This window comes from Necator americanus, chromosome I (genome assembly GCF_031761385.1).
Source record: "Necator americanus strain Aroian chromosome I, whole genome shotgun sequence".
In the NCBI taxonomy this organism is placed as follows: Eukaryota; Metazoa; Nematoda; class Chromadorea; order Rhabditida; family Ancylostomatidae; genus Necator; species Necator americanus.
In genome coordinates, this window is record NC_087371.1 from 32803232 (window position 1) to 32829426 (window position 26195).

General features: G+C 42.2%; 2 protein-coding genes across 6 annotated transcripts; both read right to left on the bottom strand.

Moving 5' to 3' along the window:
* Positions 1-1090: 1090 nt before the first annotated feature.
* Positions 1091-7709, bottom strand: RB195_007561 (uncharacterized protein; the record flags this gene model as incomplete). 3 transcript variants are annotated; one of them, XM_064181258.1, is made up of 15 exons in its annotated part: positions 1091-1177; positions 1835-1958; positions 2260-2402; positions 2465-2622; positions 2807-2951; positions 3022-3097; positions 3304-3410; positions 3521-3628; positions 3715-3855; positions 4541-4676; positions 5605-5738; positions 5805-5888; positions 5984-6061; positions 6735-6819; positions 7669-7709. In XM_064181258.1, the coding sequence occupies 15 exons, from the start codon at positions 7707-7709 to the stop codon at positions 1091-1093; spliced, it is 1647 nt and encodes a 548-aa protein (XP_064038064.1). The 3 variants fall into 3 exon arrangements, with proteins under 3 accessions (XP_064038064.1, XP_013308444.2, XP_013308445.2); XM_013452990.2 differs by lacking the exons at positions 5605-5738; positions 5805-5888; positions 5984-6061; positions 6735-6819; positions 7669-7709 and having other exon boundaries at positions 4541-4675; XM_013452991.2 differs by lacking the exons at positions 1091-1177; positions 1835-1958; positions 2260-2402; ... (5 more) ...; positions 3715-3855; positions 4541-4676 and having other exon boundaries at positions 5562-5738.
* A 2620-nt stretch (positions 7710-10329) lies between these two features.
* RB195_007562 (uncharacterized protein) lies at positions 10330-24758 on the bottom strand (the record flags this gene model as incomplete). Of its 3 annotated transcripts, none has more annotated exons than XM_064181261.1 (18): positions 10330-10431; positions 10565-10573; positions 10605-10612; positions 12863-12910; positions 13175-13286; positions 13443-16328; positions 16410-16537; positions 16770-16877; positions 17017-17130; positions 17266-17373; positions 19505-19618; positions 19752-19865; positions 19994-20107; positions 20239-20346; positions 20859-20951; positions 23660-23746; positions 24580-24672; positions 24731-24758. In XM_064181261.1, 18 exons carry the CDS (start codon positions 24756-24758, stop codon positions 10330-10332), a joined length of 4374 nt encoding a protein of 1457 aa, XP_064038065.1. The 3 variants fall into 3 exon arrangements, with proteins under 3 accessions (XP_064038065.1, XP_064038066.1, XP_064038067.1); XM_064181260.1 differs by having other exon boundaries at positions 16770-16883; XM_064181259.1 differs by lacking the exons at positions 10330-10431; positions 10565-10573; positions 10605-10612 and adding an exon at positions 12726-12739 and having other exon boundaries at positions 13175-13259; positions 16524-16537.
* Between the last annotated feature and the right edge of the window lie 1437 nt (positions 24759-26195).

The following is a 26195-nucleotide window of genomic DNA, read 5'->3' on the forward strand; positions in this document are numbered from 1 at the left end:
GTGCAACATTACGGGACAAAGACGTACACATAGAAACAAAAAGGTCTTTATTTATATATAACCGGTAATAATTACCGAAAATACTAACAAAACAAACAATATACTGTAATTAAAATCAGAAATGTTAAACGAAAAACAATGCCCTACTATCCGTAGTCGAAAGCGCCTCACATAAATATGATAATCAGTCGGTGTGGAATGTGAAGCAAATGTCAGTGATGTGAAACATTTCTACTCGAAAAAAAAAACTAGGAAACTTCAGCAGTTCCACAAACAAAAAACTGTGAACCGGTTACGTCTGGAAACGTTTCATGTGCAAAAAACAAGCACTCTGCAAACGTTCCCCAACATTTCAATAGGAGAATACCCGTCAAAGAGGATTCGCCGAAGATAAGCTCAGCAGATATGGTTCATAACAAAAGGGCAAAAAGAAGAAACCTGTAGAAAACAGCTCGGACTATAACAATAAAATATGCTAAACCAAAAAAAAACCTATCATGAGGTATGCAACTCAGCGGTACCGCGACGGAATAGCATTGTTGCATGAACTGTCACAAAGACAATGCGCAACTTGCTGCATATTCTTTCTCAAATGAGTACAAAGTAATCTAAAAACCTTTTCCATAGGAAGAGAGGAACGCGGCAAGAACAAGTGGACTATTAGCTGCAATTTCCAAGATGATGCCGAACACCTTTGTTTCCAAAGTGAAGAAAAAATTTCGAAATCAACTATTTCTCTAACATCTGATAATTAAATTCAAGTCCACTGATTAGCCAAGAAAATTACATAGAAAAAGCAAAGCTCAGCTCACCACACAACGACAGTGTGGGGCTGCATCGGTACCTCCGAGTACGACTATAATAAAAACCTCTGGAACAACATCGTAAAGTCCAAGCAATTCAAACTATTGATCAGAACACCGGTTTGAGATAATGAGGATAAAACATGGCGCATTCATCTTTGTGGATTTACGATGATTGCCATTGAGCATAGTTCTCACTCGTCATAATGATCTACTTCTATCCATAACATAACAGAATGAGAACAAAAATAAATAAAGTCTAGAAAACATATGCACTCTAAAACACATCAAACTGAAGAAAGTGGAGGAAATGGATCCTTCTTGCTTATAACTAATTTCTGATGTTGATGCGAGATGTAGCCTTTAATCTTCTTCTGAAAAAAAATGATATCTAGAGGGCAAAGAAAGAATATTTTTGGAAACTGGTAAGAAATAATCTTAAAAGTAGGGTAGCAACAAATGCCTGGATCTGAGAACACCTCCTTAATTGAAATTGACTTCTTGACAGAACTGTTAATTTGATGATGATAAAAATTGAGTATTTATAAACACGAATAAATGATAAGGAAGCTAAGCAACAGTAGTCCCATGAACGGATTATGAATGATTCAGTATAATTCAGAACCACATGTTTGAAGCAGACGTCAACAAGATCTCGTCGATTTCATCAATACGTCGGAAACGTAAAACATAATGGACTCTAGAACACCGTTTTTCTTTTCAAGCTTTTAAGCACCTTGAAACAATAGAAATCATCTATAACGGAAAATCATAAAGAATAATTATATCAACCTAAAATTTCACCCTGTTTTGGTGGGACAAGAACACTCAAGGAGACGGACAAGATTAAACAATTCTCTTAAGATAGTCGTTTCACGACATTCTACGAGGAAAACATAATGAAATGAAAAAAAAAGATTATATCATGACATATTAGATCACCCAAAACAACCCTCTAATCTCATTCGGTAAGTTGTTGAAAAGAATCCAGTTGTAAAATCGACATTAAAAATAACGCATTAATAAAGTACCTCTGCGATAAGATTTGCGACAATACATTCTAGTTCATCTTCGTCAACATCAGTAACACCAAGATACTGAATGATCGTATAAAATGCTTTCAAGGGAATTAAATGCCCTCCAACGATAGTCGATCTGGAATAGTTAACAAAAATATAGAAGAAAAACATCGCATGAAATAAAATGAAAGAGAAACGACACAGAAAAAAGTCAGACAGAAGATCATTTCCAACTCCCCAAATTCAAAGGGAATATTCAAAAATAAAATTAGCGGACTTTAAAAGAGTTGATGTGGAAATTGTAAAAGAACATTATAGAAACAGAAGATTAGGACAGTGCAGAAATACATCCTCTCAAAATTTATTTGAAAAGGGGCCACAACATAGATGCTCGCCATAAAGAACGCAAAATAAGATGAATGAACTAGGGGACTTACATTCTTTTGAACAACGTCCTGAATGTGATTGCTCGCAATTTCTCCAACATTAAAAAGATACCACATTGTATGAAAAAGTGCTCATTGTCCACAAGCGCTTGATCTAATTTAGCCAGATTGCCTTCCTTAACAGCTTCAACGACCTAGAAATGAGGTGTCGTAAACAGAACGCCATCTCACCCGCAAGGAATACGACTATTCTTACGTCATGAAACTCCTCTAACTGATATTTATGCAACAATTCTGCGGTAGGCATGTGACCAAGGAACATTTTAACTGGTATCAGATAGATAAGTACCAGTCTTTTGTTAGAAAGGCAGTCAGCTGGGCAATTCCGGAAGGCATACGAGAGAGATTTCTCAGCTGAAATCATATAATTTCTCATAAATTGCGAAGGAATAAAAAAAAACTTTGTTATGGAAATAATTCTAAGTCGATGCAAACAGAGCACAGATGGCTGACCAAATTGAGAGCGCAAAAAGAAACAAATGATAAAATAACTGCTCCCTATACTTAAGTAAAGCAAAAAGATTCTCAAATAATGAACCTAAAGGCAAATCTGCATCGAACATAGCTTTCCTCCCAAGAAAATAGTTGTATGTGACTTTATCCGCCATAGAAAATGATTGGTAGAGCGCTCCAGAGTTGTCTATAGCACGGATCAGAGGCTTTAATAAATTTAACTTGTTGATCTGCAATACAATTACAACTTTATAATCGGACTATATGCAAGAAGGTGGATTTTTTTTGTAGACGAATCACCTTGAAATATATCCGAAATAGTTGATTTGTCATGTTCAGAATAGCGATTTTTTTCGATGTACTCGGGTCGGCCCTTCTGAAACAATAAATGAATGAACCTATAAAATGAGGAAATTTGAAATGACACAACACTGGATGATAAGAAAACCTCTAAACAACTCTTGAATGGAACTACTCGAATAGAAAAGGATGAAAAAAAGAAAGGGAGGTATATTATAAGCATTATTATATCTCTTTATATTATTATTATTAGCGAAAACTGACAAAAACGATTTTACTCACACGTCGGAAGTACACGTTCTATACGCTTCCATGATGTAGTTAGCTGATTGTTCATAGTAGGATGAAACGCTTTCGACCTCATCGTCTTTCTCAGTAAGTTCGTCAGCCTACATGACATAGGATCGATAGACAAAAATCGAACAAAGTATTAGTTTTCAAAATACAGAGTATTAGAAAGAAGTATAGATTTTATGACGAAAAAACATGGACTATGTACCATTTTGGCGATATTGCGAAGATCTGAGCATAGCTGATAGAATATCGGCATAAACCAATTGACCTCTTTTTTCTTTTGCAGTATCTCTTTGTTAAAAGTTTGCATAATCTGGAATATACAAATCTCTTATAATGAAGAAAAGTAAATCCAGAGAAAATTAGAATGGGTGCAGGTACAAATGAAGCAGTTCAGACCTGGGTATGTGTAGTGTATGCAGCTTCATAGTTATGAGTCACATGAATGTGGTAAATCACTTGGAGATGAAGGCATGTGATTTGATCAAATGCTTCATCATCGATGAAAGAACGACTTTTTCGAGAACCATACGCTTCGATCTAAAAAAACAACGAATTGATAGTCACGTATGAGTTCCTGTGAGGACATCATCTGATGAGATACTCTTTGGATGAAAAGCGTTTCCAAGGTATCATTATGTTTTATTTGAATGAACATTTTAATTGTGATTTTCTTCTTGCTGAAACTGATCGAATGACAATCAGTTGAAATGTACGGCGTTTTTTTTTCTGTGAACTTTTTTTTCTTACGATAACCAGAAATCGGGCATTATGAAAATTACGGAACTGAAGTGTTAGGAAGTTCGAAAGAGTTGTCAACTAATTTTAAAAAAAACCAAAGCAAAAAAAAACACACGCAAATATTGGCCTAAAGGAGCGCTAAACCATAGCGGGGGAGAGAAGGATGTAACACGAACCGAAATAATTTCCGTGATATTTCAAAGAACTACGGCGCACCACTTTATCAAAGTCACAAAGGCGAAAGCATGCTGTTATGTTGTAATTTATTGGTCTCTTCCTTAGCCGTTAATACCATTTAGCGCAGCTGTCGTATCGATTGTGACATGTAGATCGAAACGACAAAAGACGTGCTATTCAACAGGTCAACTGGCAAAAAAAAAGCAGTGCTAACTTAGGAACGTTATCTATGAGGTAGTTTTCTCACTATAATTCCGCGGAAAAAAAAAGTTTACGGATGCAGACAAAAGAAAATTGAGCAACTCACATGCAAAAACGGTAGGAGACTATGATCATCATTAATAGACAGTAGTTTTGCCGCACTGGTTGCACTTGGCCACGTTGCGATGTCAATGAAACGATCGAGATTCTCGAAATACTCCGCCACACTGGCGAAGTCCATCCTAGGCAAGTATGGGATGATTAAATAGAGGATTCAAAAAAAAAAACAGTGCAAATTTTATTCGGGCAGCAAACAAGAAACTACAGAAATATGTCACTCGAAATTGTCACACAATACATCAGAAGAACAAAAAACTTTAAAATAGTTGGAAATAGTTAGAATATCAATGTGTAAGGATTAAGAATACCGTAGGCTCTCTTCATTAAGAGCTTATCGAGTGGATCTAAAGGGATTTGATGCGAATACCATGGGAATCAAATTAAATCCAAAGAATCCGCGTAACTAAGCATCTAATTTACAATTCATTAAAATATGGATAAATACCAATCGGTGACAACCCTGGTACTGATACCAATAAATAAAAAAGTGCCAACAACAGTAAATTGACTGTAAAATCAATAGAAAGTCACAATGGTATTACCATGGACGATCTCGATATTTCTCACCTCGTCGACAACCTCAAGAAAAGTGAACTGTCACATTGAGCGTTTGGGCTGTAGTTACGGGCGATCATCTCTTCACGGCTAACAGAGGGAACTCCTCATTGCAAGGGAACAAAATTCCAGATCTACGGAAAGACGAAGGAAGCACTGTAACAGCTTTTTGTAGTTTTTAAGTGACAGAGAAGGAGAAACGAGTTCCAGTCCTATTTGTGTGTATTCGTAGCGTTTTTCACAATTAAACATAAAGTAATCTCGAGCTTGAAGGAATCTGTGTTTTATGTGTGGTCTCATAGAGAAAACTCACGAAGAAATCTACCTATTCACTACCGTATGTCGCCCACTGTATGTGTTTTTACGCACGTCCCAAGGAGATATTTATATATTTATATATTACATGTGTTATATATTTATTTATTCAGTAAAATAACACCAACCAAACAGATTTATTGTTTTTGACTGTATTTCTTCCTTAAATTTTCTAAATACGTATTCATTGTAGCTTCAATAGGATGATCGCTGGGCTTGATCTTGGTTTGGACTGTTATCGAATCTAGTGCATTATCTACGCTGACTATTTCTTCATTTTCATTTTGATCAATCCAATTCTGTGCTTCAGTTACCTAAATATATCAAATATTTGATAAAATATCTCCTGTCGTAATTATCAGAAACGTTTTCTCCTCTACCTGTGCTAAACTATTTTCGTAGTTTAAATCGTCATCAACAAGTTCATTTGCAATTTTCGTTAGCCAAAACAACTTGATATGTGCCTAAATATGATCAATGTTTCCAGAATTTCCGATATTCTATGTATTCATAAGTGCAGAAGATAGAAAAAAAGGAAAATTTTCAAACGTGTCTGTACCCTAAGCGTTTCTTGACGTCTCCTCTCCAGTTCTTTCTCTTTATCCATCACTATTAATATTGAATATTTCAGCAATTCCTTAATATATGATTAGTTAACTAAATTTATTAGACGTCAACCGTATCGTTGCAGGACCCTTGCCATCCGTGTGAGGGTCCCTTTCAGAAATGATACATTTCGTAACTGAACTCGGAACTGTCCTAACTGATAGTTTTTGGGTTTCGTCGCATTTTTTATATGCGACGAAACTTTATATATATTATTTTTTAAATTACATTTTTATTTATTTTTTTTATCTGTTATGGGTTGGTTCCGCCACCGGCACAAAATCCCCGCTACATCTGGAATTCTTTCATCCAGCCCTTCAGCCACGAAAAGCTGCTCAGTCATTTGTGACTGCGGTCATTCATCTCACACTATCGCTTGTACCCACTTTCGCCCACCAAGATTTCTGGGGACGGGTTTGTTACTTCATTGTCGATAAATCTCATATCTCAACCATCGATATTGACCGATATTAAATTTGAAAATAATTTGAAAATTTTAATTTGAACTCTCCAAGCTTCAAAGACTGATTTCATGAATGTGTTTAGAATTTTCGCTTCTCTCAACTCGTATCCGGGAACAGAATCATTTGGAATTCTTTATTCACTTTAGTCACTCAATTATTCAAGTTCCCATTTTCTCATTTTTTTTGTATTGGTGATGGGTGGCAAAGGACCGGTTATAAAAATCATTACATTGCACCTACTTCTAGATATTGTTTTCGTTTTCTCACATCTTTGATCTTTGCTAGTAGTCGTTTTTCGTGTATTCGTCGCTCAAAAGGGGATGCTCTAAGAGGGATTGAATTTAAGCCAAATTGCATATCGATATAGATTACTTCTGGATTAGAATATTTTTCCAAGTTTTATCTTTCAAAATCCTTCACTCAAGGCACTCTGAATGTCGATACAGTCGATTCCATACGAAATGAAACGGTGCAGTTGTTTAAAGGCATCACTCCACGAATCTGAGGTGGTACGGATTTCAGGTGGATTATTCGTATACGAGATGGGAGACTATGGAGAGAGGGGTGATTCCGTCCATTTCTTCCTAATTGCCGCAAAAAACGGCCTGGAAGATATGGCTTCAGGAGTTCTGGTGCACTATTTCCTACAAATTCGACTGGAGCGCGCCGGCCTTGTGCGGCGCCGCATCTTCCGGGCCGTTTTTTACGGCAATTAGGAAGAAATGGATCTCCCTCTCTCCATAGTCTCCCCTCCCGCATACGAATACTACACCTGAAATCTACACCACCTCAGATTCGTGGGGTGATGCCTTTAAGTGACTACGCTCAAAGCGGCGTGGTGGAGCTAGCGGATGGAATCGAGGTGGAACCATTAGGCTGCCCGCAGAGTTCAGAGTTGGTGGTTATTGACTCTTCACAACAGTGCGCTCAATTCAGCACTAAAACCGCAGAGCTGCCAAACCGCGCGCCCGTGCGGCTCTGAACTCTGCGGGCAGCCTTACGAACTGCAGTGGTGGGTGCTGCTAACAAGGGTCCCACCTAGATCGCAACCGCTACGCTCCACTGCACCGCTTCGAGCGCAGCCGTCTACATATCTGCGCCGAGCTTTATGTCTTTTTGGATCGACTATACTAGCGGATAAAATCTTCTACAATATATTTGAAGAAAATCTTACTGTCGACTTGACGTATCACTATGAACGGTTGAGAATCGCATAACAGTATGAATTCGAGTATAAAAAAACCAGTTAGAATGCAGAACGAGTACGAATGAACTCTACTGCTATATGTCTGAATATCTGCATCGTAAGTGTAATCATTTATCGAACAAAGGATACAATACATGATAAATTTAAGATGTGTAGTGTATTTGAACAGTCGGGTGTTTGCGTTCGGAATGCTGGAACTGTTAGGTGTCAATTGAAAATGACAGCACTTTGAACGTGATTCAGCCAGTAGTCACTCAACAGACAATTTTATTCCCGACTATAGTCGGGTCAAAACGACATAAATCACGAGTGTAGTTGCGGTGCATTTGCGTACCCGCTCGAACCGGCGCGGCGGAGGCAGCAGTTGGAACCGAGTTGGGACCGTCGCAAGCTGCAGCGATGGATGGTGCTAGCAAGGGTTTCACCGCGCTCCTTGTCGCACCGCTTCACCGTCTCGAGAGAAACCACGTACACAATTGCGTACGTGGTCCATGTCGTTTTGATCCTAGTATACTGTTGAGTGCACCGATCTTTGCTCGAATGATCGCAACGTGTGGCGGAACGTGGCCGCTTCCTCTGATATATAAATCCTCTCTCATTATGCCTGCTCCAATAGAACTAGATGATAGATTTCCAAACACGCATATAGTCAGATCAAAGCTACGAAGCACAGTGCAGTTGCATAAGCGACTGCGCTCGAAGCGGCGCGGTTGAGTTAGCGGTTTGAATCGAGGTGGGACCATCGCGAACTGCAGCAATGAACGGTGGTAGCAAAGGTCCTCACTCGATCCTAACCGCTGCGCTCCACCGCGTCATTTCGAGTGCAACCGCTTACGCAACTGCACCGTGCTTCATGTCGGTTTTGATTCTACTGTATATACGCTGTTAAAAATGTCCAAAGAAGAATATAGCATGATACTTCAACATTTTGTAATTTGCGAAACCCAGAAGTGACGGCATGAAAGTCTACCCTAATCCATCCTATAATTGAAAAAATCTTCTGAGATTTTCCTTCGACCTCTGCAATATCATACGCAAATATTGTAACCGGGGCGGGTAGAGCGCTGACGGTACCTCTGAGTACCGATCGATGGTTCGAAGTCGCGCCAGTGCCAACAATGACTTTCATTCTTTCGAAGTCAAGAAATGGTACCAGATTGGTTGTATGCTTGTTTGGCAAGATAGGAACAAAAAAATTAAAAAAAAAAATAAAAACTCCTGCGCGGAAACTGATTTACGTCTGACTGACGACGTAAGTCAGTTCCCGCGGGGCGCATCTCCATCGCTAATGAAAATTATCCGCATCGCTAGTGAAAATTATTGCACTGCTATCAACACTTCGTGCATTTTCTTGCCCGCATTCACCAATCTCGACGTTGCCGAACCGTTCACTTCCAGTTCTGCGATGTTTTTAGTTCCGTAAGGTATTGTAGTTGTGGAATCGGATTGGAAGATTAACTGACATTTCAAGGCAGGAGACACATTGCACCTCCCTATAGACAAAAAGGGTTATCATGTGATACGAATAAATTATATTGCACCGATGGTAATGGTAACGATAAGGCATGGTCAAGATGACCCGAGACCCAGTACATCTGCGAAAGTGTCTGAACTCAAAGTGGTTCGGTAAAAAAAGCCAGCGGTTGCGATTGAGGTGGCACTGTTGCTTCCTGCAATCGAACTTCAGAAATGGATAAGGGTTCCTCCTCTTTCTCTGCCTCTAGCAGGAACCCAGTATTTTGAGCGCAGTCGCTTACATAACTCAGGCTTCATGTCGCTTCGACTCGACATATATAGGTATAGGTATAGGTATGTATAATCAGGTCAAAACAAAATGAGGCTCGGTGGAGTTAAGTGACCGCGCCCGAAACGGTGCGATGGAACGTAAGGATCGAGGAGGGGACCATAGATGCGATAGTCGGAGCCGGTGCTTTGATCCCCTTCGCTTTTGAACGGTTGGGAAAAGGACCTCCTTCACTTTTAAACGGTTGGCGAAATTACCCCCTTCACTTTTGGACGGCTTGCGAAAAGACCCCTTCACCTGAGGAGGATCCGGCTTCTCGCTATCGCACCTAGGGGAAAGACCCTTGTCAGCAGCACTCATCGATGCAGTTTTGTGATGGCACCACGTCGATCCCAACGGCTAACTCCACTGTGCCGCTCAAGGTGCAGCCGCTTACGTAAATGCACGAGCATCATGTCATCTTGACCCGGCTATGCCGACCTGAGGGCGTGACGCGTCACACGACAACAACACGTTTGGCTGCAACTGTACAACTGCATCCCCTACAAATATTCTTATGTTTTTCTCTTACTGTCTTATAACCGAAAGGTCGTACAGTGGGTTGTTACCACGTGTCGCCGAAGCCTGAGTGAAGCTAACGAAGGTCCCACCTCGATCGTAACCGCCAGCTCCACTTCGCTGCCTCGAGTCCAGCCGCTCACGCTATTGCACAGACATTCGATTGACCCAACTGTATCACTAATGGTAATGGCTTCGAGGTCTAGTAGAAGTTTTTTTCGTTTTTCCTTTCAAATATCTCTTAGTGGGATTCCGCCAGTAGCTTGTTCATTGAAAACAAAATGGACAAATGACAAAACACATCATGCAGCCATAACTTTATTTTACTACAGAAGAAATAGCTGGGAAGATTTCGCCGTTCTCAATCTATAGGAAAGAAGAACGAAACATGGCTTTAAGCATCTCTTGCACTTATAGGTGTTAAGTTTCTGAAAAACGTATTATTATCAGTTTTGGGGGGAAATGTAGTTGAGGGGGGCACTCAGCTGTGTTGAGCTTACATGTCATAGATCCTCTAAGACTAATGGTACGAGGACCCCGAGTTTCCTTACAGCTACTTACCTCATGCTTCTACAGCGGTGTCGAAATCGCTTGAATCGACGTCTTTATCTAAATTCCATTGTTAGAATGAATAGTTAAAACATTTGAAATTGATTCTCCTATTTAAAGTTTTGCGATATTAACGTTCGTAATGGATCTAATTGCCACTTTAATTGGATGCATTATAGACATATATAGTTGTGCAAATGTATAAATGTATATGGTTGTGCATGTTATGCCACTATGTGTGCAACTACGCTGACCGATTTTCCCAACGTTAGCGTTCCTAGCAGCTGAAAAAAAATCTGCTGCATCTCTTTTTTCAGATCAAATATGCTCCATTCCAAGTTGTCGCGAGAGCAAAAGGTGTAACTCTGTCTTATTTTTATGGACTTAAAAAAGCGTTCGACTCGGTTGAGACGGGAGATGACAGAGGTCTTGGACAACTAAGGCGTTCCTAATCAGTACATAGAGGTATTTCGAGAGTTGTATAGCAACTTCACCACTTTAATTTCGCCGTTCTATAAGAATATCACCATATATGGGAAGAAAGAGGTCTTACAGGGTAATACAATATCAGACAAAATATTTACTACCATTCTTCAGAACGCAATGCGAAGTTTGGAATGAGACAGCATGGGAGTGATGGAAGTGGAGTCGGCAGCTTCAGCACGATCTTCCTTTCGCTGATGACACCATTTTAATGACGTTTAGCACCGGCCGAGTGGAATGAAAGCTGGCCAAATTTGGCGAACAATGAAAAAAAGGTCCTCAACTGAATTTCCAAAAGACGACGTTTATGAGATACGGATGGATCTCCGACGCTCCACTTTCGGTTGGAGAAATGAATATATACCCATGTCTTGTATATGTAGGTTGGAAAATGAACGTGAAGAACTACTCGAGCTGCGAGCTGGGCAGCAAGAAACTAGCGGGTTGAAGAGTATATAAAACATTGGAGATGTAGTGAAAAAGATCAAAAACAACAAACTCCATGTTCTCCTTTTTATTACCACCGTACTTCCTTTCTAGGACCAACATCATTGAATGCTCAATCGAAAGAGTAATGATAAGTGTAGTCCGCTTTACACAAGCGAGAAAGAAGATTTGAGATTTGACATACGCCAGTCGTCGAAGGTAAGGATGTCGCTGGACATGAAAAGTGAAGCGCCGGACACGTGACTTGTTCCAGCGACAACGGACCAGAGCAGTGTGTGACTACGTTCCACGCGATATTAAACGAACTACAGAAAGACCGCCGATCCGATGGTCTGACTTCTTCAGAAGGTCTTTCAAAGATAGTTTCGATACTCTTCATGTCTTTCGTGAAAGTTGAAACCAGTACGCTACCCACGCCCACGACCGGGACTAATGAGAGTATTATTCGCGCTCGGTTCGAAGAACAACGGAAGTAATGATAAGCGAAGCAATATTTTTTCTTAACCTCCTTCTGAATATTAATTCTATTTTTCATTTCCGTACTATCTTACACGCTGGTATATTCCGTGCTTGTCCTAGTATGAATACGAGGGACGATGCTTAGGTTTCCCCAAACGGCCTCGACGAACGTTTGATTGCAGCCGGCCTGACGTTTCGACTTTTACGCTGACGTGTGTACTGTAAATAAGAAGACTGCACAGAAACCGAACAATACATTCAATAAATGGTTTAAGCTGTGGCGCACTGTGTACTGGTGAAACATTTGAGATCTGAGTGTTAGAATTAATGAAGATTTGGACAGTATCCTAAGAGTAAGTACAGCTTCGGCACTAGGACAGCATATGCATTATGAGACGCATTAACAGCGAATTTATTGTGTTACTATAAATTATTATTATAAATTACTTATGTACTGGAAGGCAAGATTGAGACCACAGCAGAGGAAAAACTCGGATTTTTAAACATTTTTTGGAACACTTCTGATTTCTACTGGAAATTCGAGTATAATAAACCGAAATGAGTGGATGGCGGGTCACCAGTCTGATGCCCTTTCTTTCGTATCCTTGCATGCGATGCAGATTACTAGCGGCATCGAACCCAATCACCATCACTAATGCGTAAAAACAGTGGAATTAGAGGTTGGCGCCTGTTCGACTAGGAGAATTATCTTTTAACAACTTGAGCTAATGTAATCATGAGTCAGAAGTTTCAGGCCTCTGAAGAAGACGTAAAAGTCAGATCGTCATCCATAAGAACCTGTGAATAATAGCATATTTCAATATTGTAGCAATATTGCTACTACATTTAATGGCCTGTCATTGCTTATTTTATCTATAATTAATAGTATAAATGGTGACAATGCAGCAGTAGAAACTTTACCTCCAATAATTTGTGCTGGATCACGAAAGGTTAGATCTTCGAGTAAGGCTGAAAGTACACAAGTCCACTCAACTCTTCATTACTAGTACAATTTTTCGTCAATACCATGAGCTTATGTTTACCCAGACGACTGCGACGCACATTCCGTTGGTCAGAGTTAGAGAAATCGCTTGAGTTTCTTCGACGCATCGCTGTCGCGCGTGCAAGCATAAATAAAGGCGACTAGATACATCAAGATTCTTTTTTTCGCTTGCTTGATTAGATATAAAGCCAATTTTTCTTCGAGTGGTTGTTAGCTCTCAATTCACTTACTACGGCAGGTGAATGTAGCTCTACGAATATCCAATGAAGTGGCAGTTTCGCTGTAATAATGTAGACTTTCAATAGCCTCTTCAACCTCCTCAACTTCTTCTTCTTCTTCTTCCTAGCGTTTGTCCCGCGTTGTTGCAGGGTCCGCTTTTCTGCTTCTTGTCTTCCATTTGGTTCTATCCATTGCATCAGCCGTACACAAACGTGCATCTATCATATCCAGCTTCACACGGTCTAACCAGCGAATCTTTGGCCTCCCGCGCGGCCTCACTCCTGAAACGTCGAGCTTCAGAGCGGTTTTGGCAACAGAATCTTCCTCCCGCCGCAATACGTGACCAAACCATCTCAGTCGCGCCTCCTTCATCTTCTCAGTTATCGGGACGACACCGAAGATGGAGCGCACAGTGTCGTTGGATACTTTCTCTTTTAGCGTCACACCTATCGTCCACCTCAACATCCGCATCTCCATAGCGTGCAGCACTCTTTCCAAGGCTTTCGTTGTCGGCCAGCACTCGCATCCGTAAAGGGCAACAGGACGCACTACCGTCCTGTAGATCTTCGACTTCAGTCGAACAGGGACTTTCTTGTCGCACAGTACCCCTGTTGCCATTTTCCATTTCATCCATGCAGCATTAACACGTGCTCGACCTTCTTGATCAATGTCGCCTGTGGAAGTCACTTTGGATCCAAGGTACTTGAAGCAGTTCACCTTGTTTAATTCGGTGCCATCAACACGAATTGAACCATCCTCTATCCTTGGTCCGCACTCCATGTACTCAGTTTTTGATGTGTTGAGGCGCAATCCATATTGCTGCAGCTGATCCTTCCAAGACTGCACTTGTTTCTGAAGATCATCTCGAGACTCCGACGCGAGCATGACATCGTCGGCAAAGAGTAGAGTCCACGGATGCTGCTTCTGGATTTCCTTCGTTATCGTGTCCATGCACAGTATGAACAGCAGAGGTGAGAGGGATGAACCCTGATGAACCCCTACTCGTATAGGGAATGGCCTGCTTGTTCCAACAGCACATCGTACAACGCTGGTAGGCTTCGCATAAAGCAGCTTCGTCCACCTCACATATTCTTCTGGTACTCTATGCGACCTCATGGACATCCATAACAGCTCATGTGGGACACGGTCGAAAGCTTTCTCGAGATCGAGGAAAGCAAGATGCACACTGCGGTTCTTCTCTCGATGTTTCTCCAGGAGGATTCGGACAGCATGGATAGCATTTGTGCTGCAGTCCTTCACAAAACCGCACTGGTTGAGTGAAACGCTAACAATTTTCCTCAGACGAGCTTCCAGGACACGCTCAAAAATCTTCATCGTATGGCAGAGCAGTCGTATAGGCCTGTACGAGGTGCAGTCAGCAATGTCTCCTTTCCCTTTCCAGACAGGCACGGTCACGGAAGTTTGCCAAACGTCTGGAGTCCGTCCTTCTGCAACGATCTTGTTAAATAGAGTTGCGAGCCACATGGACCCTCGATCTCCTAGCAGCTTCCAGATATCAACAGGTATGTCATCAGGACCGGTTGCCTTGTTCGACTTCATTTTTGCGAGGGCAGCACTGACTTCGACGGCAGTAATTGGTAGAACAGGACCCTCGACGCTGGGAACGGTTGGGATGGGAGGATGACAGAACTCTTCGTTACACAAGTGATTGTAGTACTCTCGCCACCTCTCCAGGATCTGACCAGAGCGGCGCAGAACGGCTCCATCAGCTCCCTTAACGATCTTGGTGTGCTCCATATCCAACGTTGAGCGATGACGTGCTCTGACTAAACGATACACTGCCCGCTCGCCTTCTCTGGTATCAAGCATGTCGTACACAGCCTTGTAGCGGTCCGACTTCGCCTTGGAGACTGCCTTCTTAGCCTCCCTCTTCGCCGCTAGGTAAGCACCCCGATCTTCAGGCTGACGCGTCCTCCACCAGAGCTTATACTTGGACTTCTTCTCACGAATTGCCGCCTGAACTTCCTCGTTCCAAAACCACGTAGCCTTTTGTACCTTTGGCTTACCTAGAGTCGTCTTTCCCAGAGTGTTTTCCGCGGTCAAGCGTATAACGCTGGAAGTAGACAACCACATTTCCTCCACACTACGAGTAGGGTGGGGAGAGGTAGATGGAGCCACGGACGCGAAAAATACCTCCTTTCGATCCTTCAGATTCCACCATTTGATGCGCTGTGTTTCAGTCCTTGGATGTCTCTTCCTTGGACGGGAGATTTTCAAGTCCATAACGAGCAGATGGTGTTGGGCAGCGACATGATCTGTAGGGATGACTTTTGAATCCTGCAGAAGTCGGCGATCTTGTCGGCGTAACATCCAGAAATCTATTTGTGTTTCACGACCGCCGCTGGTGTACGTGATCAAATGCGATTTTCTTTTCCGATACTGCGTGTTAGCAATGATCAAGTCACTTGCAACAGCATACTCCAGGATTCGCAACCCGTCGTCGTTACGAGCTCCATAGCCGTATCCACCATGACAACTCTCGAATCCGTCTTTCCGGGAACCGACATGTCCGTTGAAGTCTCCTCCGATTAAAAGTACTTCTTCGCCTTCCAGGGATTGGACGTACTGCTCCAGATCTTCCCAAAAGCACGCCTTCTCTTCTTCACTACAGCCCATCTGTGGCGCATAAGCAGAGACGACTCGCAATTCCACTTCTCCTGTATCTACTTTTACAGCCATCAAGCGATCCGATAGTCGATCCACCGCTGTGACGCTATTTCTAAACGACTCGTTCAATATGATACCAACGCCGTTGCGATTTGATGTGCCGTGGTAGATCAGCTTGTAGCCATCGCCTAATTCCCTTGCCTTGGAGCCTTTCCATCGAGTCTCCTGTACACAACATATGTCAACACGGCGTTTTCTGAGACTGTCTGCCAGTTCATGACTTCTTCCAGTAAGCGTCCCAACGTTAAGTGTTGCCAAGCGCACTGGATGTTGCTGGCGATGGCGGACTAACTTCTTTGGCCGGCTTCGTCCTCTAGCCGGTAGCCCTCGCATATTTGCCACATTGCCCGGGCGAGGACAATGCGCGTCGCTTCTGGGGTACGCCCTAGCTTCTGAAGAACACATAGTAGACATTAGCAGTATGACGCGACGGGGGTGTTGTCCTCGGTCGGCTTGTCGCACTAGCAAGCTAGCAGCCTGGCACCGGAATCGTCGTACTACCTCCTCACTTAGCTAGCCTGTAGCCTTGGCCCAAGGACCGGGCTACTAGCCGGACACCTTTGTGGCATGGTTGAACCTGCCGAGACGAAGTCTCGTCACCATAGCTGCCCGACGGCCAGGGCCACCGCTGCGCCGCTTTGAGGCGTGAGGTAGGATTTGCAGCAGTTCAACCTCCTCAACTATTCCTGGAAAAACATCGTGCAGTTATTCACCTTCACAATTCCAGGTACACGTTAGTCAAATCGCAAATAGATTATAGCTTCCTTTATAAGCTAGAGCATTAAAAACGCATATGTCATTCTCTACGACAAAGTCAGATACTAAGAACATATTTTCTGTGCAAAATGTGTTTAACCCTGGGAACCCACCGCATCTGCAGCAGCGCACATAAATGTCTATTGTGCCAGTACAACTTACTCTCGCATGCAAACTTCTGCTTCTTGATATCCACTGAGTTGACGATCTCGAAACGGTGATATAATTTCTCCCTGAGACCAGCAGTCTGCTCCACCTCTATTTTCGGGACTACAGCTTGAAAATGATACAATTTTTGTGACAGGTCACATACTATGAACATATAAGTAGTGGGAAATGTGATGAATCCTGAGGACGAGCAGCATCTTCGACAAGACACATTTGTGCCCACTATACTACGACCACTTACTCTCACATGCAAACTTCTGCTTATTGATATCCACTGATTTGACGGTCTCGAAACGGTGACATAATTCCTCTCTGACATCAACAATCTGGTCCACTTCCATTTTCGGGACTATAGCTTGAATAGATGCCAATGTTTTTACGACAATTCACATACTATGGAAATATAGATGGTGGGAAATGTGGTCAACCCTGAGAACGAGCCGCTTCTACGGCAAATCACATTTATGCCCTATATACTACGACAACTTACTCTCACATGCAAACTTCTGCTTCTGGATATCCACTGAGTTTGCAATTTCAGAACGGCAATGTAATTTCTCCTTGACGTCGATAATCTGCTCTCTTTCCATCTTCAACACTAAAGCTTTAAAGTGATGACATTCTTTACGACTGAGTCAGATACTATCACACTATTTAAGAAAGTGTTTATTCTCTTATTCTTATTCTCTATCAATCTCCTGACGAAAGATAATCGTAAACCAGCAAGGATGAAAGAAAGCTTGCTCTCGCGCTTTCTTTCTTTGCTATCTTTGATAAACAGATAGAGGATGATTTGCTGCAGGACCATATGCATAACAGACAGAAATGAGATTCCTCGAAAGTTTCTTGGATCCAGAAGCGATAACTTCTTGTGGAGTGGAGTACGATGGCGTGTCTCCACAAGTCAGGTATACGTTTCGATTTTTTTCGACCCATATTGAACGGATGATTTTCGCTAGTTCACGAGTCCCAAATCGAGGAAGAGATCTTAGCATTTCGGCGCTAGTACCGTCTTCTCTGCCAGAGTTTTTATTTTTCATTTTTTGAACACATACCAGAACGGTCGGTCGGTCCGGTCGGCTTCCTCGTTAACCGCATATGCCGGTCTATGAGTGTTCTTTAGTTCACGATCCGACGGGGCTTGTCGGGTCAAGAAGGTCTTGAAGTGATCCCACTAATTTGGTGCGGTTGCTTCACCGACAGCTACTCCATTAGCAGTGTTTAGGACTAGAAATCATCTTTTCATTTTCAGTAAGGGATAGGCTTTCTTCGCTTTCTTTTCCTCCCATGCCTTTTCAAACTCCTTCGATTCTGATATTCACTCGTTTTGTTGCCGTTGACGACGTAGCTTCTTTCGCAGACGTTTCTTCTTATTGAAGTAACCAGTACTCACAGCAGCACATGCAGAATTATATGGATCTTGTCAGCACAGACACAAAACCGAACCTCTTTCTCGGACCTAGAACCTGAAGCGTTTCTTTTCCCGCGTCCTGGATAAACTTTATGTATCACAAAGCTTCTTCCTGTTAGTACTCCAACATAAACAGATAATCGTTGACGGAGTTTCTACCTTCACTCTTCGTGTTTCATATGCCGTGTCTATCTTCGATCAAGGAGGAGCTCCTCGGTTTCTTCTGTGGAACCTTGTGTATTCTGAAGCTGAGAAGAACTGAACGGTGGTCAGAGTCAAAAGCAATGTTCCAAATAGCTCTAGATTTCTGAATATTCTGCTGAGGAATGTTCCTAATTAGACTGTAGTCCAGCTGAGGTTTGAGGGTTCTCATCCTTCGCTCTTCAGGTGTCAAAAGGATTGACCCTTGCCACGTAAGCTGATGGCGACGATGATACCTCTTGAATGTGGAAGCGGTGACGAGACCCCTCCGTTCAGATAAGTTAAGCAGGCGGTAACCGTTATCCGATTTGTGTTTCACAAGGTAGCACCATTTACCTAGCACATCTGAATGTTGTTCAAGTCCCATCTTCGCGTTCGCGTCGATTCCGGCAATGTCCACCTGTTGGCTGGGTATCGCAGACATCAGCGCTTTCACTCCATTATAGAAAGCTTCGTTATTGTTCTCTTCAGCGGTCTTTGTAGGCATGGGCAGCTACGAACCAGAGTTTGGATCCTTTGTGGTCCCGCAGTCGTACAAAGGCGCACCTCGACGACGTTGGGCCAAATTCCTTCATCAGGTTCTCGTAGTCTTTCCTTACAGTTATCTAGCAGCCTCTCACTTTCTTTTCGCCAGCATCGCCACAACATATTGTGTAATCTCCGACGCTGTCGACGGGACGGTCTCTGATGCTTGATAGCTGCAGTGCGGCAAACTGCACACAGAGATATCCCAGAATAGCGGGTTCCGCGGTGTCGAGCTGGTGCGTCGACACCACGAGACAACAGAATTGCGTGAGACGGGCTCCACTACATCAGATTGGTGCTTCCGGAGAAAAGGGGATAAGATTCGAAGAGACATGACCAACGGCGTCGAGATAGTGCACTAGTAAGCTCTGCGGTCATTCTATAGCAGGCAATCGCTGCGACCATACAAGAAATTGAATTGAAATTGCGACGATACAAGAAATTGAAGTCAGCAGGTAAGATCACGAAGTTTTTCATTGGTGCTTATGTTCCCAATTAAGAAAAGACTATTCTGATTATGCGATCGAAATGTATTCAACCATAAGTGTCTGCCTCAACGCACTTTTATGCTCATTACGCTAAGACAACTTACTTTCACATGCAGACTTCTGCTTCTTGATATCCACTGATTTGACGGTCTCAAAACGGTCGTATAATTTCTCTCTGACATCAGCAATCTGGTCCACTTCTATTTTAGGGACTACAGCTTGAAAATGATACAGTTTTTGTGACAAGTCACATACTATGAACATATAAGTAGTGGGAAATGTGATCAACCCTGAGAACGAGCCGCTTCTGCGGCAAGTCACATTTATGCCCACTACACTACGACCACTTACTCTCACATGCAAACTTTTGCTTCTTGATATCCACCGATTTGACGGTCTCGAAACGATCATATAATTTCTCTCTGACATCAGCAATCTGGACCGCTTCTATTTTCGGGACTACAGCTTGAAAATGATACAATTTTTGTAACGAGTCACATACTATGATTACACATGTAGTGGTAAATGTAGTCTGAGAACGAGCCGCTTCTGCGGCAAGTCACATTTATGCCCACTATACTACGGCAACTTACTCTCACATGCAAACTTCTGCTTCTTGATATCCACCGATTTGACGGTCTCGAAACGATCATATAATTTCTCCCTGACATCAGCAATCTGGTCCACTTCTATTTTCGGGAATATAGCTTGAATATGATGTCAATGTTTTTACGACAATTACTATGAACATATAAGTAGTGGGAAATGTGGTCAACCCTGAGAACGAGCCGCTTCTGCGGCAAATCACATTTCTCGCCACTATACTACGGCAACTTACTCTCACACGCAAACTTCTGCCTCTGGATATCCACTGAGTTTACAACTTCGAAACGACAGTGTAATTTTTCATTGATATCAACAAGCTGCTCCCCTTCCATCTTCGGCACTTAAAATTTCAAATAATTAAAACTCGATTTGTCCAACAAATCTTTGAAACACTTTTTTATGAAACGGGTTTTTCCCTAAGGAGATGTAAGCGCAGTAATACCGCACACATTTGCGCGTCGCGTCTCCCTCCAGCAGTGGCAGTTTTTGTGTTTTTTGTAGCAGACAAATTCACTCCCGTACTTATTTACTGTAACTTTTCGAATCTACGCAATACTTTTTATTCATGAGGACATGCGAAATAAAGTGGATGGTGTGCATTTATGAAGCTACGTTATTATCGAAAGTGACGATAGAAAGATGAAAATACATTGCGATAGGACGAATAAAGATTCGAAAATAATGATGAGACATGGAGAATGAAACAACAAACAACCAACAACAATCAACAAATCAAATAACGAGACCTTCAAACAGTTTATGAAAACTAAGGAAAAACTTTTCAACTTTTTCTCCTTGAGTAGAGACGGTTTTAAAACATCGAAAAGTGGAACCACTATTAAATAAGCGTACCTTCAACAATAGTTTCTGATGGTGGCATGCTGTACCATGAAATGCTCCCAGTCATGGCAGTGCTGATTGCAGAGGAAGGCTCTTGTTCATTTTCTAAACAGTGAAAAATAGAAACTGAACTTCCATTAATTGCGACGAGAACAACCAAAAAACAAGAGGAACAGTTTCTCAGAACATAACTTCGATGAGACTACTCATGTCGGATTATTGTGGATTTTGATGAGTTCTCATTTCACCACCGGAACGTGAATAGATCACTGCAATTTATTGGGTTTTGAAGTTTTCGTTTGAAGATGCGGTTTTTGCTTTATATGCACTCTCACTCCTTGTTTTCTTGGTATTCTACGGTATGTGTTCTCTTTTGACAATGTCTTGTCATTAACTTGTATTCTTTCGCCTTTCTGTTGTCGTCTAGATATTGCCCATGCTTCGTTACTAGGCTTTGTGCGGAGATGATTGCACTTATGCCCTAGTCTGAAGCATCGAGCGCGAGAATTATGGGTGGCTTCGGATCGTAAAATGTTAGGAGCGGATCCGAGCACATCCTCAGCGCAATCAAAACGACGTCCCACTTCAAGCTTCTGGTGACCGCAGCTTCTTTCGTGAGGAGTGCGTCGAGCAGTAGCTGGCGCATTTTGGGGACGGTGGATTTACAGTAGTCGATAACGCCTAAGAAAGACGTCATCCTCAGCTTCACGAAGTTGCACTTTTCAATGCGAATGCAGAAGCCATAGGCAGACTTCGCTGAGAAAAGAGTTTCCGTGTTGGTGTTGTGCTCGGGAAGAATGTGGCAGGTGACGATGACATCATGAAGTGGACACAAGCCAAAACAAGACACCGCTGAGTCCAGTGGGTCGACGATCTGGTGGAAGATTCTGTAGCGAACCTGACTTGTTGACTTCGACTTCTAAATACGCGGAAGCGAAATCGATGTGGAAAAAATGGTTTTTCAACTACTTTTGGTGAAGTAGGACGCAGCGGGCTGCAGGTGTTAGCGCAATATCAACGCGTCTTTGAGTGCTGTCAAGAAGTGGCCGCAAAACCGTATGAATCCTCATAACGCTCGTTGTGAGAAAGCCAATCCTCACTGGCTTTCTCACAACGACGACAGGAGCAACCCAGTTTGCATTCTGAATTAAATAACATACTGCGTGATCAGATACTCGATCTCGTCGTGGTACGGTAACAGAGGACCAGTCTCTCTTCGATGAAAATCGAGCAAGCATTGAGCCTAAAAGAAAGCGTCTTTTTGTCCTCGGCGCAGGATCCAAGTCTCAATTTGAATACATCCACGAAGAGGTGCTTGAGATTGGCGATTTGGTCTTGAAGTGCTGCGTAATTGAGCGTCTGGACTTAGGTGATGCCGATATGGTTGTCGTCGATGATGTAGCAGGCACTTCATCCGTGATCGACCTTCCCTCGCTTGTCAGTGAGTACGATGTTGGCTAGAAAGTTCCGTAGATAGACCACGGGTGCCTGTTTGCTCTTCTTAAGATGTCGAAGATCTTCGGTAGATGGCGGAATCCGAGTTGCATTCTGGTTGAACAAGATACAACAGCGACGTCACCACCTGTGTCTAACAAGTCGAGGATAGGATGTTCACTAATGTGATCTTCCAGATACTTCTGAATATCTCCGGACTGTGTGGTCGGTAGTGCGTAAGTACCAAGTGTACGTTAGCGACTGCACGGAATGGACGTCACGGTGCGATCCTTGGCTCCAGAGTAGCACTGTTAATATGACAGTTTTCCGCTCAGTGTTCCTTCCGTTGCTGCTGCTTACGAAATGAGCACGGGGAAGATGGAGAGGACATGTCGGTGGTTGTCCTTGTTCTCCGATCTTGGAGTCATATTTGACTGAGGTCCACGTCTGATATTCTTTGACCAAGTGACAGACGATGATCTTCTCATCTTTGACTGCCCTACAAATTAAACGAAGGCGATAGTCGGCCAGTTTCGGTGCTTGAAAGTCGAACACGAAAGTGAAGCATTCCAGAGTTACCTACCTGATGTCCTTAAAGTCAGCTTATAGCGTCAAAGTTTAAAAAAACCAAAGTTAGAGGCCAAAATTAAAACAAGATGGATTGTTTCTTGTAGGCGATTTTTTCGTTAAGTGAGGAGTTCATCCAGAAAAGCTCGAAGACGCCGCGGAATACGCTCCTGTCCGTTCTAAACAACTTCAGATTCTCGAGTGTCTCTGTCCTAAACAGGTCTCCAGATTCCTTGAGTGTGGATGTTTTGATAGAAACAGGTCTTCTCGTCGAGGCTGCCACCATCGCCGAGCTTGTATCGTTTGAACCAGAGGTCAAAGGAGTCGCCCTCTTCCATAGGTTCTTTTTTTAGGAGGTTCTTTGATGGTTTTCTGCTAGTGTGCTGTGTATTTCAGTAACTCCTTGAATCTCTGCCTTTTTTTCATCATCCTGATTTTCAGTTGTTGCATCCTGGAGGCAGTTGTTATGCCCCGATGAGCAGCGCTAATGGAATAAAGTTCATTATTTGGTTTACAGTCTACAATGACACCCTTAATAGAACCCGATCACCCGATGATCTACAATAATTCCAGGAATGATCTGCATTGACGGCAGTCACACTTCCATACTACACGTCCTGATCAACAGTCTCTAGATTTTATTCTAGTGTCGAATCTGTCTCTGGGTATTCTGTAGGATGGGACATCGTCTCCGGCTGGATTTACCTTTCAAAAGTTAGGATGGACTTTTAAAGAGGAGATATTCTTAACCCCATATCAATGGAGGATTCAACCTAACAGATTATTTAAGTACTTCACATCAAATCACTTACTGTCAGTTTCCTGGCCGCTCTTGACGAGTGTTACATCCTGGGATTCCTGATCAATTGCCGTTCTTAGATTCTCATCACAATATTCACCTGAAAAAAATTCCACATAAGAATCATGTTAGAATTTTCAGAGATCACTCACATGCTGCTCTATACAGTCATCTTTAATTCTATAGATAATGTCTGCAGTTCAGACTATACTTAGGTTGAAATTTTGGGTGAGGTGATTTCGAGAACGGTGTTCTTGCCCAGTTTTTTTTTCCTGAGATTTCTGTGTAAATGATGTAATCGGGGCCAATGAGTTCAACATTATTGCGCATGAGAGAATCAATAATATGTCGGAAAATTCGTTTCTAAACGATTAACCTTTCCAAGAATTTTAAATTTCTCCCCGATTGCACAAGTTCGTTGCCGCTGTCTTACAAGGTTCTATCCGTTTATAAGACAACAACAGTAGCCAGAAAAGAGGAATTTTGTGCGGTTTACAAAAACATGCAACACACAAATATAATAACACCATCCCTTCCCCTCTTTTCGCTAAAAACTCGAAAAAGAAGAAAATGAGAATGAAGTGGGACGCTAACTCTAAAGGGACCTTCGCGTTCTCTTACTGATATATTTCAAATCAGAGCTTTGAAAAGTTTCCAAATATCTCATTATTTCAAATATTTCATATTATTTTTTTGTTATTTTTCAATATAAGTATTCATCTGGAATTTGAACCAACTGCATCGATCACAACTCCTCTAGCCTCACGAACACTTGCTTAAAAAAGGAACCGATGATAATTGGGCCCAAATAGCATGAGAAGTAGGGTGAAAAATGTTCAGAACATGTAGAGAGTAATAACATCTCCCCCTCCGCTCTTCCAGCTAAAAATTCGAAAAAGAAGAAAACGAGTATGAAATGGGACCCTAACTCACAAAGCTCATCAGCTGTGCCAATCGTCATACATTCTTCCGGTTCCGACCACGAATAAACAGAAGCTGCCGACGCAACAGACATTTCTTCGGTGACTGAAAATTTTTGTCGATAAAAATCACCATTTCGAATCGGTTCACTTCGTCAACAAACAATGATTTTCTTCCAGGCAGAACTCCATCCGATGGACGAAGAAGTTTCAAAATGAAATCACTACACTGCTTACGATGCTTTTATATAATCCCTCCAAAGTTGATATGAGTTCATTTGATGAGCTGTTATCTGACATGGAGTTCATCAACGCTGTTTCACTCCACGCGATAGCCGTCAGGAATTAAAGGAAGCAAATGATGCTCAAAGCCTCCAGAAACTGAAAGAGCATAAATCGAAAAGGCAGCTACAGAACAACAGCGGAAACAGAAAAAGTGAACGACAAGTAGTTTTGCGGACGTTTCAGGCATTGATCTTTTCTTGACCCTCATGACTGATCTACGGTTCTTTTTTTTTGCAGATCTTCAATACAGGCAAAACGTTGTCTTATCTTCCCATTTAAAAGCGACGTATCTTGAAATTTTCCATATTTGGATCTCTTGTGGAAAATATGGGATTTGGACTGTAAAATTTGGACCGAGTATGCTAGTTTCCAAGCTCAATTTCCTTCAATGGTCCTGGATTATTTGTTGTCGCATAATGCATAAATCTATCTTTTTTATGCACGTGATGGCTGTATGTTCAGCAAACGCAATCAGGCATCTTAATCTACGTCATGGAAGCGTACGAGATCCATAACTCGCGCAGCACAAAGATGATTCTGTCCAGCACACCCCCGAAGCTAATACTCTGATAGGTGAAATGCCAGAGACTGGAAACCTCGGTAAAAAAAAAGTTAGAGATTTTGTGAGGTTAGACTGTCAATCACTGTCAAGTGAGCCCCAACAAGCCACTCTACCCAGATAGGTTATGTTTAAAGACATCAAAAATTTTCCCTGAAGAGGTTTACAGTAAACTAGGGTGTGACCAACAATTGATATTCATACCATACGATATATTATGGTTGGGCCAAAACAATATGAAACACGGACAGTTGCTCGAGCGGCTGCGCGCTCGAAGCGGCGCGGTGGGCCGTAGCGGTTCGGATCGTGTAAGGATCATTGCTACCGCCACCTATCGCTGTAGTTCACCATGGTCCCACCTCGATTCCGACCGCTGTCTCCACCGCACCGCTTCGAGCGCGCAGCTGCTTACGTAACTGTCCGTGGTTCATGTGGTTTTGACCCAACTTTACAATCTCACCACAATTACTTGTAGCATATTCCAGGCGCTAGAAAAAGGAAAATTCAAAAATTCCCGAGTAAAGAACAATTTTTAAAAGACGGATGTCGCATATTAAAATAAGTCGACGGCTCAAAACCGTACCACCAATCCGTGTAAACCTTTCATCCTTACATTATCGATAAAATAAATAAAAAAGATAAATTGATGTCAGACTTATTGAAGAGAATAAAAGCACTAATTTCATAAAGGATAAAGTAATTGAAATTGTAATTACTGTAGTAGGTAATTTGACAAAAAAAACTGTTGACTGTAATTTGATAAAAAGTAAGTTGACATATCTGCT